Source organism: Chlorocebus sabaeus, chromosome 11 (assembly GCF_047675955.1).
Source record: "Chlorocebus sabaeus isolate Y175 chromosome 11, mChlSab1.0.hap1, whole genome shotgun sequence".
NCBI lineage: Eukaryota > Metazoa > Chordata > Mammalia > Primates > Cercopithecidae > Chlorocebus > Chlorocebus sabaeus.
Window position 1 is genome coordinate 31,856,436 of NC_132914.1, and position 15,454 is coordinate 31,871,889.

At 39.8% G+C, this 15,454-nt stretch overlaps 1 protein-coding gene across 1 annotated transcript in view; it reads right to left on the bottom strand.

Annotated features, from left to right (window-relative positions):
* Nucleotides 1–8,283: 8,283 nt before the first annotated feature.
* The window catches only part of SINHCAF (SIN3-HDAC complex associated factor), a 44,169-nt gene continuing 36,998 nt past the window's right edge, over nt 8,284–15,454 (bottom strand). The window contains exon 7 of the mRNA XM_037990168.2: nt 8,284–10,591. Within this exon, the coding sequence (XP_037846096.1) occupies nt 10,432–10,591 (160 nt within the window). The 3' untranslated portion in view covers nt 8,284–10,431. The remainder of the gene's footprint in view (nt 10,592–15,454) is intronic.

Genomic DNA, 15,454 nt, shown 5'->3' on the forward strand with positions numbered 1-15,454 from the left:
TCTAATTTTTACTTTGTATACTTCTTTTTTTTTTTTTGAGACAGAGTCTCGCTCTGTCACCCAGGCTGGAGTGCAGTGGTGCGATCTCGGCTCACTGCAAGCTCCGCCTCCCGGGTTTACACCATTCTCCTGCCTCAGCCTCCCGAGTAGCTGGGACTACAGGCACCCGCCACCACGGCCGGATAGTGTTGTGTTTTTTTTTTTTTTGTATTTTAGTAGAGACGGGGTTTCACCGTGTTGGCCAGGATGGTCTCGATCTCCTGACCTCGTGATCCGCCCGTCTCGGCCTCCCAAAGTGCTGGGATTACAGGTGTGAGCCACTGCGCCCGGCTACTTTGTACACTTCAATGGGCCAGTCTTGCATAAAACTTTAGAAATCACAGCTTTAAAGACAGTGGCAACACGCTGCATCCACAACCAGATTGACTGGAGGCTCTAGGAAGGGCTTGGTAGCTTCTGGCCTCAATTGTATGACATCAATTCAATCTCCAAAAATACACTGGACAGAAATCCAGGCTGTCCTAAAAGTTTAGAACTGTGGCCACCATGTCTGTGATATCCAAGGGTTGTAAATCACATTGCATGTCTTTATCTGCAATGGCAGTCTTCTAGGAAAATGGCGTTTGGGGAAGGAAGACAGTGGATACAAGTATACTTTCTTCCTCCTTTGTGATAATCTAAAATGAATTGCAGAAAAGGTATGGGTTGGCTCTTAACTGTTATTAAAGATTAAAATTATCTTGGTCCAAGGGAAATAGAAATTAGGTTCTCCAAACTTTTAAAACGTGTTTCTCAGGTTTACAGTTGAGGTGAAATAATTGTTTAGCTGACTGTGGATGAAGCAATGAAATAACTCTAGTTTTAACGCACTGGGTAACCATTAGGTAAATTTCTGCATCTGTAAAAACTGTGTTACATTGGATGTGCCTACAACACTGAGTATGATGTGTGACTAGCACCACCTAGTGGACATTCATATGGCAATACGTGATAAGGGAAGCTGCATGGCCAGGATGGAAAAGCTGCTGGTCACGGTAGCAGCATAGGGCTTAGCTAGTTCTTCCTGGCAGCCTCCTCAATAATTCATAGTTTACTGAGAATCATATATCAAATAGTTTTAACTCTTCAGAAGAAAATGAAATTTATAATTAACTGCATTGCCTGGGCGCAGTGGCTCACACCTGTAATTCCACCACTTTGGGAGGCCGAGGTAGGCAGATCACAAGGTCAGGAGTTCCAGACCACCCTGACCAAGATGGTGCAACCCCATCAAATACAAAAATTAGCCGGGCATGATAGCACACGCCTGTAATCCCAGCTATATAAGAGGCTGAGGCAGGAGAATGGCTTGAACCCGGGAGGCAGAGGTTGCAGTGAGCCAAGATCGTGCCATTGCACTCCAGCCTGGACGACAGACTCTGTCTCAAAAAAAATGTAACTGCATTATGACAGACTTTTTTCCTTTTAGCAATTGAAACTGGCATCCCAAGGATGCTGTAGATACAGTCATAAAGATAATGCTTACTGCATCTCTCATCACTGGCTTACTTGGAAAAGAACAAAAAAAAAAAGTTATAAAGAAAATCTGCCTGGATCACGAGCGATGGCTCACATCTGTAATCTCCGCACTTTGGGAGGCCAAGACAGGAGGACTGCCTGAGGCCAGGAGTTTGAGGTCAGCCTGGCCAATATAGCGAGACCCCAGCTCTATTAGAAAAAAAAAGAAGAAGAAAATCTGCCTGATATTGCCTGATAAAGAGCTAAAGAAGCAGCCTTAAGCTACTAGAGCCACAAGCACCCTTGGAACTGTGCACTCAAATGGCACTGTCTTTAGCACTAGCGTAACTGGGTGAAAGGAGCACCATCTCTGTAACCTATAACTTGAATGGTGCTTGCTCCCTTGGAGTTGTTCAAGGAGTCTAGACTGACCAAAGCAGGCAACCAGCCTGGCTTAAACTAACTATGCTTGGAGCTTTGGGCCTTGAGGCTAAGAGGTGTGTTGTACTATTTCAGCATGTTTTATGAATTAGTTCCACAGTGCTGTTGCAGCACAGCCAAATTTTATTCTTCAAAAATCATCCTGAGTAGGCCACTACCTGAAACAAATTAATGCAGGAACAGAAAACCAAATACCACATGTGCTCACTTATAAGTGGAAGCTAAACCTTGGGTACTCAAGGACATAAAAAGATGGCAACAACAGACACTGGGGACTACTGGAAGGGAGAAGTTGGCAAGGGTTGAAAAACTGTTAGGTACTGCGCTTACTATCTGAGTGACAGGATCACTCACACCCCAAACCTCAGCATCATGCAATACACCCAAGTAACAAACCTACACATGTACTCCCTGAATCTAATACAAATCATTCCTTCAAAAAATCATCCTGAGAGCCTATCTTGGCCACCCTCTGGATTTCAACATACTTTTTGTGCAGCTTAATTATATCTGGCACCGTTTCATGCCCTCTATACAATTTCCCAATCCTGGGATTCATGTGCTGCCAAAGCATAATAATCTTGTAGTGAATACATATTCTTCTTTAAGCACTGAAACCTAAGAAAGCTTTGAGCTTTTTTATGGGGGCAGGGGGGTGTTGCTGATGTGAATTGTTTAAGACCTTTCCTGTGTTCATCGTAACTACAGATCAAAAAAGTTTTCATTCTTAGCATATGCAATTAGACTTCGTTGCTAAAGATTAAAGAACAAATGAGGGAACAAGCTTATCATTAGGTGCTTATCACTGTGCACCTATTATAGGCCAGGCCCTCTATGATCCTCATTTTACTCTTACTACAGCTGTGTTTGGTATTATTTCCTTCACTTACAAAGGAAATGAGCTCAGAGAAAAATTATCAAAGATCATAAAGCCAGTAAGTAGCAAAACCAGGATTTAAATTCAAGTCTCCTGACTCTAATTCCATTGTTTATTCATCTATGCCCTGGTGATATTAACTAAAAAGGTCATGTGCCAAATACAACCCTTAACCCCTATCCACTACATACTTACTTCTGAATACAAAATAAAAGTCACGTGCAATTAAATGACAAGAAAAAAGCCCCACAATCTTAGTATGCCACGATTCTCAACAAGGACTTGATGATTCTAGCCACTTGATTTCTCAAGCATCAAGGGACTACTTAGAACACTTAGTAGGGCCTTGTACACAGGTGCTCAATGAAAGGTTGTTTTGAAAGTCTCACAGTATTACCCCACAGATTATTTTGTTCATTTACAAAAGAAAAGATATATACTTTAAAATGGAAAAAGATCTGGTGATCTTAACTCAGTGATTAATCTTAGCATCACCAACAGTGGGACTACTTGACATTGTGTGCTTCTTGACATGATGCAGTAACAGAGGCACCACACAATCTATGCTATATCCTTGCCAAAAGTAAAATCCAAATCCACTAAGAAAACAACCAAGTCTGGACAACACAGTGAGACCCCATCCCTACCAAAAAAGAAGTTAGCCAGGCATGGTGGCACAGGCCTGTACTCCCAGCTACTCAGGAGGCTAAAGTAGGAGAAATGCTTGAGCCCAGGCGTTCAAGGTTACAGTAAGCTATGATCATGCTGCTGCACTCCAGCCTGGGAAAAGAGGGATATTGTCTCAAAATAAAATATAAATAATAATAATAATAATGAAACATAGCCAGAAAAATCCAGGATAGGGGACATTATACAAGACAATTGGCTTGGACACTTCAAAATGTTCATTGCCATGGGGGGAAAAAAGCAGAGGACTATTCTAGATTAAAAGAGGAAAGATATAACCAAAAGTATGCCTGAACCTTGACTAGACCCTAGATGAGGAGAAAATGTTTTAAAAGACACTTTGGGACGATGGGGACAATTTATTCCATACGGATCTATCATATTGGATATTGAGTTATTATTAACCAGCTCACATATGGCAATGACATTATGGCTAGGGAGGAGAATATTCTTATTCCTAGATGAATGTGTATTCAGGGGTGAAGTATCATGATGTTACAATTTACTTTCAAATGATTCAGCAAAAGAAATTAGATAAAGCACATATGGTAAAATTTTGCATTTGTGGATCTAGTTGAAAGTTATACTATTATTCTTTCAACTTTTTGGTGTACTTAAAATTTCTTCAAAGTATTTTTTAACATTCTTGAATAAAATTCATCAAGACAGTTGAGATAAATTCAACTCTTCTATGAACATGATTTCTGAAAATACCAAGTTGTAAGCAAGTGATCAATAAAAATATTTATTGTGACCCTGCTATTAATATATCCTAATCAACCCCTCTGGGAGCTGTAGTGGTGACTAAACAGACATGCTTCATGCTCTCTTGGAACCCATGTAGCATGTTATTTTGTACGTGTGTGTGTGTTGGAAGAAAGAGGAATTATTCTGGAATGCTTCCCCAAGTGATGCCTCAGCTTAAACGTGAAGGATAAATAAGTAGGTGTTGCTTAGTTACAGGATGGTGGGGAAATGGGTCAGAGAAAACAAACAGAAGATGTGAAGGCACTAATGATGGAGTTGGCCAATCTGGAGAGTGAGAATATTTACTCGTACTGCTTCCTCCAGGTCCCCACTCTTTTTAGATAGCCTGTTGGTCTCCTGTATCCATTAACCAACTCCCTCTACTCAATCTTCAGACCCAGGAGTAGTAGTAACAGGACTCCAATATTACTAGTCCCAAGAACTGTACTCACCCTGAGGTTTCCCTATACCCTACATACAACTTTTTAAAGGTCCTTTTATTAAACTTTGAAATTATCCAATTTCGGTAAGCCATCTATTTCCTGCCAGCAGGACTGATAAAAATCTCTAGAGACAGATATGGGAGATGTCTGCATATTTCATATTGTATCTACCTGGGCCAGTGAGCATCTGAAGTCCAAGGAAAACCTGGAAACTGTGTTTTCAACCAAGAGTATTTCAAGAAAGAAACTGTCAATCGTATTAAGCACTGTGGAGAGGCTGGGTAAATAAGATAAAGGCTTTGGAATGTCCCATGAAGAAGCCATCAGTGACAGATCAACATTGAAGAGATTTGTAAAGTTAATTGGAGGCCAAGTATACACTTACTTGAGATTTAAAAAACACTATGGCCAGGCATGGTGGCCATGGGTCACGCCAGTAATCCCAGCACTTTGGGAGGCTGAGGCGAGCAGATCACTTGAGGTCAGGAGTTCGAGACCAGCCTGGCAAATGTGGTGAAACCCTGTCTCTACCAAAAAATACAAAAATTAGCCAGGCATGGTGGCACATGCCTGTAATCCCAGCTACTCGGGAGGTTGAGGTGGGAAATCACTTGAACCCAGGAGGCAGAGGTTGCAGTGAGCTGAGATTGCACCACTGCACTCCAGCCTGGGCTACACAGTGAGTCTCTGTCTCAAAAAAAAAAAAAAGGGAAAAAAACCAACAACAACAGTATAATTGTTCAGGTTTCTATTTTAACTCTACCAGGAACTTATTAAATAATTTAAGATTTTTTTAGTTTTAATTATTTTGAGATTTACATATAAACGTAAGCAAAAATGATCTTTCTCTTTTATTTGCAAAAAGCCGATACCGGCTGGGCGTGGTGGCTCACGTCTGTAACCCCAGCACTTTGGGAGGTCAAAGCAGGTGGGTCACCTGAGGTTAGAAGTTCAAAACCAGCCTGGCCGACGTGGTGAAACCCCGTCTCTACTAAAAATATATAATTAGCTGGGCGTGGTGGCGGGCGCCTGTAATCCTAGCTACTCGGGAGGCTGAGGCAGAAGGATGGCTTGAACCCAGGAGGCGGAGGTTGCAGGGAGATGAGATCGCGCCATTGTACTCCAGCCTGGGCGACAAGAGTAAGACTGTCGAAAACAAAAACAGAAACAAAAAAGGCCAATACCTGGAGCCACAGTTCAGCCAATATAAGCCATAGAAGTTTAGAGAACAAATGCTGTAAAACAGAATAAGTCATTTTCCCCTTTCAGACAAAGAGCAGACTTTGGCAAAAAAAAATCTTTTGTCTCTCTCTAAACTGAATGACTAAGTTCTTTTACACTAAAGCTTGCAACTGAGTTTGTCTAAGATTCCCTAGTCAACATACAATAACAAGCAGTTTCTAACCAGGGTGTAAGGTATTTGATACCTAAGGCATTCTCATGAGTACAATGAGTAACCAAACTCCACAGCTTGAGAAATTGTTAGACAGAACCCACAGATCCCTTTCTTTGAGAACATGAGCCTGTGAAATTATCTATCTTTGATCCAATTTGGCTTTCTCCTCCCTTCCGAGTTCACTGAACATCACACAAAAATGATTGCCTGGCCACTGCAATGCTAAATCTGGGGCACTAGGAAACTGTTCTAGGGACGTTGAATAAAAGAGGCTCCCAGGGTACCTTCTATTTGTTCACTGCAGAGCAGCTACCTTGATGAATTGTTTGAAGATACCGTTTCACTAAGCCTCCAGCAGTTTTCTCCACAAAAAGACAGATAATATGTACTTTGAACATTACCAAAATTAAAAAACAAAATTTGATTAAGTTATAGATCAAACTATCTGCAAAAGTTAAACTTGCCCCTCATTTCAGCCTTCAGAAAGAAGGGAGGCAAGAGACCCAGGAATAGTTTCCAATGAGGGTTAGGACAGCATTACTATAGCAGACAGGGGACAGTTTGGAGAACAAAGGCTTTCAAATAAGAAGAGCAGATTCTTTCATTCAGGTTACATGACCACCTGGCACCTCCACTTACCTGTAAATAGACTTGTTTTACTTTGCAGGGTTACTTAAACAAAGTTTAAAAGTGCCTGGCCCCACAGTAGGTCTTTTCCTTTCTTTTTTTTCTTTGGAGATGGAGTCTCACTCTGTCACCCAGACTGGAGTGCAGTGGCCTGACCTCGGCTCACTGCAACCTCTACCTCCCAGGTTCAAGCAATTCTCCTGACTCGACCTCTAGAGTGGCTGGGACCACAGGCGCATGCCACCATAACTGGTTAATTTTGTTTGTAGTAGAGATGGGGTTTCCCCATGTTGGCCAGGCTGAACTTGAACTCCTGACCTCAAGTGATCCACCCGTCTGGGCCTCCCAAAGTGCTGGGATTACAGGCATAAGCCACGGTGCCCAGCCAGGGTTTTTCATATTGTGAAAGCCATTTTTCTTTTTACTTGCTACACAAAGCATTTGCATTGTAGGGCGAGAGAACCAATTTAAAGAGATTCAGTTTAAAAAAAAATGCTGTGACAAACTCTAGGTGCCTTCCCATTAGCCCCACCCCCAGCTTTTGGTGTCCAGTCCTTTACATGAGCCTCTCCCCCTTGGATATGGGCAGGACCTGTGAAGACCCCTCTTGCTGGCAGCTTGGCTCTCGACACTTGGTGGTAGTGATAGTAATCATGGCAGTGGTCCAGTCAGCAGCAAGGCCATGCAGGGAGCACCCAGCTGGCAAGGAACTGAGGGGGAGCCTCCAGCTGACAACCAGTGAGGTCTGAGCACTCAGTCCTGCGGTGCAAGAACTGAATTCTGCCAGCTGAGTGAGGCTGAATGAGTTCTTCCCAAATCACCAGGTGAGAATGCAGATGAGACCAGGAGCTTTCTAAAGAACCTATCTACACCATGCTCAGACAGAAACTGAGACCCATTTGTTTTAAGCCACTAAATTTGTGGTAATTTAGGACATAGGAATAGATAATACAGGTACTGTCAACTTCCTTAGTTACATTGTTAATTTCATAGCAACTGTATTAGGTGGCAGCCAAATCATCCAGACTATCCCAAAGCAAATTTAAATACTAACAGTAGTATAAAAAGTCTGGACCTTTATTACCTTTCCCAGGTAATAAAACAACTGGTTTCTAAAAGTTTGATATGGATTACACCTCTTAGGATTCCTCATAATCCTGTGAAGTAAATATTCCCATTAATTATTTAACTCAAATGACTAACAAAGAGCAGCGCTAGGAACTTGAGAACCAGGGTCCACCCCCTGATGCCACTACCCTTCCAACTTTTCTAGTTTCCCTAAAGTCTCAACTATGTTTCCCATATGCCCATAGACAGTAATAAAACCACAGACAGTAAAAAGTACTGGGAACATTTTGTTCTTCCTTTTAAATCCATCTTATCCACTAGATTAATAATTGTGCACATCAGTTAAAATGTCTTTTATTCGAAAGTCTATGTCTCAGTACAGAGGAATTTATTCCCTTCATGGCTTGTTATTAATACTAAGCACTTAAACTGAGTATATGTGAAGGCCAAAAACATTATTCTTACTGAAGACCTGTCAAACAAAGCCACAAAACAGCTCCTTTTATTTTCTAATAAGACTAGATTTATTCAATACCCTAGTAAAAGTTTTGATTATAAGTATCCAACAGTATAAAAAGTACAAAACAGATCTGTAGATTTCTAATATATTAATACAAAGTGCATGACTACATACAGTACATCCTACAGGCAGAGAGGTGGAAGGGGAAAAAGAAGACTGTGGTTGAGGTCTAGTAATAAATAAATAAATACAGAAGTAGAGATGATCCATATTATAGTATATTCTACCACCAATACTGCAGCCAAAATGTACAAAAAAAAATCATTTCAAAATAACTCAGGAGGATGATAATGGCTGGACTTTTGTAATTCGCCTCAAAGACTGTGGGAGAGCCAACTCAACTCACTGTATAGTCTGTGCATATGGTGGCTTGTAGCATGTAGGTTTTTTCCAAAAGAAGGAATTATAAAATGTTTAGATTAAGAACTATAAAACTACAGGGTGCCTATAAAAGGTGGCTTACTCCTTGTTGTTATTATACTACCCAATTTTTAAAATGCAGTTTAAAAAATAAGCACTGAGTCTTGTTCTGACAAGGCAGGCAAATGCTTCTCCCTCATTCTGAAAAGACTGAACTGGCGATGCTTTTGCTGACTATTCAGAAAAGAGGCAGTAAGAGCACACTGTGGTTTGGGTTCCAGTGAGAGGCTTTTCATGGGTATCTTAGGATTGAAGAGTGCGAAGTTCAGGATATCTCAATGTTCAGAAAGCCTGACTAAAAGAAGCCAAACCAAAACCATTTAACATGAACACAAACCTCTTTTCTTTTAGTAAATTTTACTTTTAATACAGAGTGAAAGAAAATAATAAAAACTTAATAGGCTAAAACAAGTCAAACACCCATTCTACACAGATAAAAACCTTCACAAAGGTCAACGGAAGTAATCCAGAGCTGAAACTGAATTGTGCAGATTTTCAATGGTCATCAAAGTCAGGTAACACAAACAAAAGTCAATTATATTTACACACTCAGCAACCCCTCTAAGAAATGTGCCCCAAGAAGCATTAACCTTTGTTTTGTGCCATCCTGAAGACTTGCACATTTTATTTTTCAGATAGCTTAACATTTTTAATAGAGTGTGCTCTCTACCATGCGGTAATGCTTTGGTACTATTCATACAGGGTCTCGCCTGTCCTAAAGACTTGCCATTTCCCAAAGAGGAGCTTTTGATTCTGCTTTAGAAGTTTTACATAAATTAAAATCTTTATCAAATATTAATATGAAGGGAGGCACAGGATGCAACATATATAGTCAAGTTACCTCTCTGTACATTTAGAAATTACTTTCTCCTCCAAGGTATTTGCAACATAAAGCTCAGTCTGTCCTGCTTAATAATCAGTAGTACAGGTTTGAATCATCAGAAGCTTGGCAAGACGTTAATACTTCAGAATTATCAACAACTACCTCTAGGGGCAAGTCCATGTTACTGAGTTATGACAAATTTATTATCATGAGGGAAAACAAGAGTAGCCAGCCATCTTAAAAAATGCCCCAACCACTGCTTCTCAATACAGAAAGACTAAAAACTACATACAGTTTATCATACAACAAATCCCATCTCTGTCCCCTGAAATTCCCCTAGTTTCATTCATTAGAAGGGAATTTAAAAAAAAAAAAAAGACTTAAAGAGCACTTTACAGCAGCATTCAGCTTTCCTATGAAATACTCAGCATCTTAAATATTATGTACAACTCTTTTTTAGTAAGCTAGACACTGGCTTCAGAGTTTGTGGGACTGAGGGAAATCAACCCATTCAAAACTACTCTAGAAATTGTCTTTTGGCAGAATAGCAGATATCCAAGTTAAAAATAGGAGGGTCATTTGAGACCAGCCTGGCCAACGTGGTGAAACCCCGTCTCTACAAAAACTAAAAAATTAGCTGGGTCTGGTGGTGGGCACCTATAAACCCAGTTACTTGGGAGGCTGAGGCAGGAGAATCACTTGAACTCAGGAGGCGGAAGTTGCAGTGAGCTAAGATCATGCCAGCCTAGGCAACAAGAGCAAAACTCCATCTCCAAAAAACAAAAACAAAAACAAAAAAAAACAGAGGGTCAGTTTGTTGCTTTGTGGTCTTTTCAAAATTTAGATGTTTTTTTTTTTTGTTCCCCTTCTACAGAAAAACCTCAGTCACCACTCCTGAGTGGAGATGGGCAGGGGTTCTGGCCCCTGCTCCTCTGGCTTCTCGGCAGCTGCTTTCTTATTGCTGCAGCAAGGCTTGAAGAGATGTGTGTCAATGAGGACTTCCCCAAAACGGCCTTTATAGATGATCCCACAACATATCTTCTGTCTAAAAGAAAAAAATGGAGAACAAGATACATTAAAAAGGAAGAAAAATAGGAATACAAAAGAAATATATTATTATAACTGCTCAAATATAACCAAACAGTTGTGCTTCTACAATCTTGCACATTCCAAGTGAAAGGGCTCCTAGAATAACCCCAGTTAGCTAGAGAAGGGGAATTACCCAGGTCCCTTAAAGGCTGGAATCTTCTCAAATATTGAGGAAGATGGCATTTTGAGAGACAGCAGTCAGTTTCAAAAGCTGCCCCTGATGTTGTTAACTACAAAATCACCAACTCTTGAAAAAAAAATCAGCCACCATAAACAGGTTGATGCAGCTAGCAGTTTTTTTATATATTTAATTTTTTTTTCTTTATCCATTCCTAAGTGCTTGAGTGGTAATTTTTAATTAAATACTGACTAGATAAAAATACATGTGTGGGCCAGGTGCAGTGGCTTACACCTGTAATCCCAGAAGTTTGGGAGGCTGAGGTGGGCAGATAACTTGAAGTCAGGAGTTTGAGACCAGCCTGGCAGACATTGCAAAACTCCATCTCTACCAAAAATGCAAAAATTTGCCAGGCGTGGTGGCACGTGCCTATAGTCCCAGCTACTTGGGAGACTGAGGCAGGAGAATCACTTGAACCCAGGAGGCAGAGGTTGCAGTGAGCTGAAATCACACAACTGCACTCCAGCCTGGGAGACAGAGCAAAACCCTGTCTCAAAAAAAAAAGTGTGTGTGTTAGCAAAGGCATCAAAAATGACAACACAATAAGAATGCCCGCAGATCACATATTCTAAGGGAAAGAAGATCATTTCCTATGAAGCCCCCTGCAGGCCCCTCCCCAGTCCCATCCCACCTCATCTCATCCTCTCCCCACTTAATTTTAGGTTTATCACTCCCTTTTCTTTATACTTATGCTTTCACCATATGTTGGTATCTCTAATCATACTGCACAGTTATCCACTACACACACACACACACACACACACACACACACACACGCAGAATCACAATGTATTCTGCAATGTTTTGGTCAACATTGAGATCCATACATACTGTTATAGAGCTTTATTTCATTTTGACTTATGTATAATATTCTACCCTGTGAATATATAACACAGTTTTATTTAGCTACTCTTAATATATAAATCAGTGGATACATTCTAAAGTTTTTACTAGTTTATATTGCTACCATTTAGGAATGGGAACATCTTCAACTTTACTCAAAAACGGCCATTTATCTACATGGTTATAACTGTTTACACCTATAACTGACAGTGTTCTCATCATTCTATACCCTCTCTCCAACATTTGGTAATAGATTTTTTATTTTAGTTTTTTCATCAACCTAATGAGTGTAAAACGGTATCTCACTGAAATTTTAATTTCTATTTCCTTGATTTTCAAAAAGTTTGAACACATTATCATTTAATGAGTTATTTCGTGATTCCTTTCTAAGTGTGCCCATTTTTCTGTTGATTTATCTTTTTCTTCCATTGTAGTTGTCTGTATATTCCACATACTAACACTTTGTCAAATATATGTGCTGGATATCATTTCACTTTCTTTATGGTGTTATTTGATGAATTTAACTTCATAATTATAATGTAATCAAACCTGGAAGTTTTTTTAAATGCTTAGTACTTTGTCATAAAAAATCCTTTTCCACTCAAAAGTCATATTCTATTTTCTACTTTAATGCATCTGTAATTGGTGTTTGTCTACAGTGTGAGGTAGGGAACCAAGCCCAGTTTTTTTGCATGAATAACCATGTTGTTTTTAATATCCTAGCAACACTTATTGAACAGACCATTTTCGCCCATCAATCACCCCCACATCATGTATCACATAACAAGTGCTATATACATATGTGGGCTTGTTTCCAGGCTCTCTATACTATTCCACTGGTTTATTTTTCTATTCCTAGTCCCAAAACACATTAATTACTATGGCTTTATAATGTCTTGATTTCTGTTAGGGAAAGTTTATCGACATCTTTCTTTTTCTTCTGAAGATGCCTATTTTGGGCCTTTTGCTTTTCTATATAAATTATAAATTAGCTTGTCAAGTTCCATAAATATGTTGGGGTTTTGACTGTAATTACCCTGAATCTACAAAGTGATCATCTCCCTAACAGTCAGTTTAATAATATCTATGAATGTGCTATACCTCTCAATTTATTTAGGTGTCTTTAAATGTTATTCAATGGCCAGGCGCGGTGGTTCATGCCTATAATCCCAGCACTTTGGGAGGCCGAGACGGACAGATCACCTGAGGTCAGGAGTTCACTATCAGCCTGGCCAACATGGTGAAATCTCATCTCTACTAAAAATACAAAAATCAGCAGGGTGTGGTGGTGCACGCCTGTAATCCCAGCTACTCCGGAGGCTGAGACAGGAAAACCGCTTGAACCCAGGAGGTGGAGGTTGCAGTGAGCCAAGATTGCACCACTGCACAGCCTAGGGTGACAGAGCGAGACTCTCTCTCTCTCTCTCTCTCTCTCTCTGTATATACATATATACACACACACATATATATACACACACATACATACATATATATATGAATGTTCTTCAACAATATTGTATGATTTTTACATGACTCCTCCAAAGGGTTTTTGATATTTTACTACTACGTTATTTTATATTTCCTAACACTAGGGTAAAATGTATCATTCTAATGCCAAACTGCCTAGATTTAAATCCTGCTCTACTTATGGTGTAACCTTAAACAAAGTACTTCCTCTTTGTACCTCTGTTTTCACATAATGCTTCACAGAACTGTTGTAAAGACTAAGTAAGGCCAGGTGCAGTATCTCACACCTGTAATCCCAGCACTTTGGGAGGCCACGGCAGGCAGATCACTTGAGGCCAGAAGTTCAAGACCAGCCTGGCCAATATGGCGAAACCCATCTCTACTAAAATACAAAAGTTAGCCAGGCATGGTGGTGCATGCCTGTAGACCCAGCTATTTGGGCGGCTGAAATGGGAGAATCACTTGAACCCAGGAGGCAGATATTGCAGTGAGCCAAAATAACACCACTGTACTCCAGTCTGGGCTACAGAGTGAAACTCTCAAAAAAAAAAAAAAGATTAAATAAATGCATATATTTAAACCATCTATAAAGTACTCATACTATGCGCTAGGCACTGTTCTAAAGCGTTTACTACTACTGGTACTACCACTATCACTGCTACTACCAATATTGTATTGGTTAGAACCTTCTGTATAATGCTGAATAGAAATGGTAATAGTCAACACTCTTGATTTGTTCCTGATCATAGAGAAAATGCTTTCTTTTTATCACAGTTATGTATTATGTACTTTGGTACTTTTTGTAAGATTCCTGTTGTCTAAGTAAAAAAGTTTCCTTCTATTCCTATTTTGCTAATTGTTTTAAACCTTAAAGGAAAGTTCAGATTTGTCAAACTCCTTCTTTGCACCACTAAGAAGACAACACCTTTCTTTAGAACCTATCAATGTGGGCTGGGCACGGTGGCTCACGCCTGTAATCCCAACACTTTGGGAGGCTGAGATGGGTGGATCACCTAAGGTAAGGAGTTCGAGACCAGCCTGACCAACAATGAAACCCCTTTTCTACTAAAAATACAAAAATTTAGCCAGGCATGGTGGCATGCGCCTGTAATCCCAGCTACTCGGGAGGCTGAGGCAGGAGAATCACTTGAACCCGGGAGGCAGAGGTTGCAGTGAGCCGAAATTGTGCCATTGCACTCCAGCCTGGGCAACAAGAGCGAAACTCCATCTGAAAGAAGAAAGAAAGAAAGAAAGAAAGAAAGAAAGAAAGAGAGAAAGAGAGAAAGAAAGAAAAGAAAGAAAAGAAAGGAAAGAAAGAAAGGAAAGAAAAGAAAGAAAAGACAGAAAGACAGAAAGACAGAAAGAAAAGAAAAGAAAGAAGAGAAAGAAAGAAAAAGAAAGAAAGAAAGAAAGAAAGAAAGAAAGAAAGAAAGAAAGAAAGAAAGAAAGAAAGAAAGAAAGAAAGAAAGAAAGAAAGAAAGAAAGAAAGAAAGAGAAAGAAAGAAAGGGAAAGAAAGAAAGAAACTGTCGATGTGGTAAATTATATTAGTTGATCTTCTCATGTTCAAAAAACAATCTTACATACCTAGAATAACCCTAGTGGTAGATGATGTATTGTTTTGGTATCAAATTTATATCAGCCTTAAAAATGCTTGGGGCCTATGCCCTACTTTATCCACAGTCTGGAAAAGCCAGTGCATAGGCCCCAATCATCTGTTCCTAGATGTTTAGTACAACTTGCATATTGTGTCTTTTTTTTTTTTTGAAATAGAGTCTTGCTTTGTCACTAGGCTGGAGTGCAGTGGTGCAATAATAGCTTACTGCAACCCTAACCTCCTAGGCTCAAGCAATCCCCTCACCTTGGCCTCCCAAAATGCTAAGATTATAGGTGTGAGCCACCACGCCTGGCCCGAATCAATTTATTATGAGATTATCTCGGTTTTTCACTTTTTCTTGAGACAGTTTTAGCAAGATGCCTTTTTTCTAGTACTGTACCCGCTTCACCTGTATGTTCAAATTTATTGGCATAAAGTTGTCTATAATATCCTATTATTTTTTAAATGTCTGCTTTATCTATACCTAAGTCTCTTTTCTCTTTCCTAAAATTGCTTATGTGTATCATCTCCTTTTCCTGATCCACTTTATCTCTAGTACTTTTTTGGTCACGTCTTTTTGAAGGACCAACTTTTAGTTTCACTGATTCTCTCCACTGCATATTGTCTTTCTACTCCACTTATCTATCAATAGGAAATGTAGGTACCTTGATGTGATTTTTATTTTAAATAAATTTTAATAGGAAGAACATACAAAATCCCACTTCTCTGCTCAATT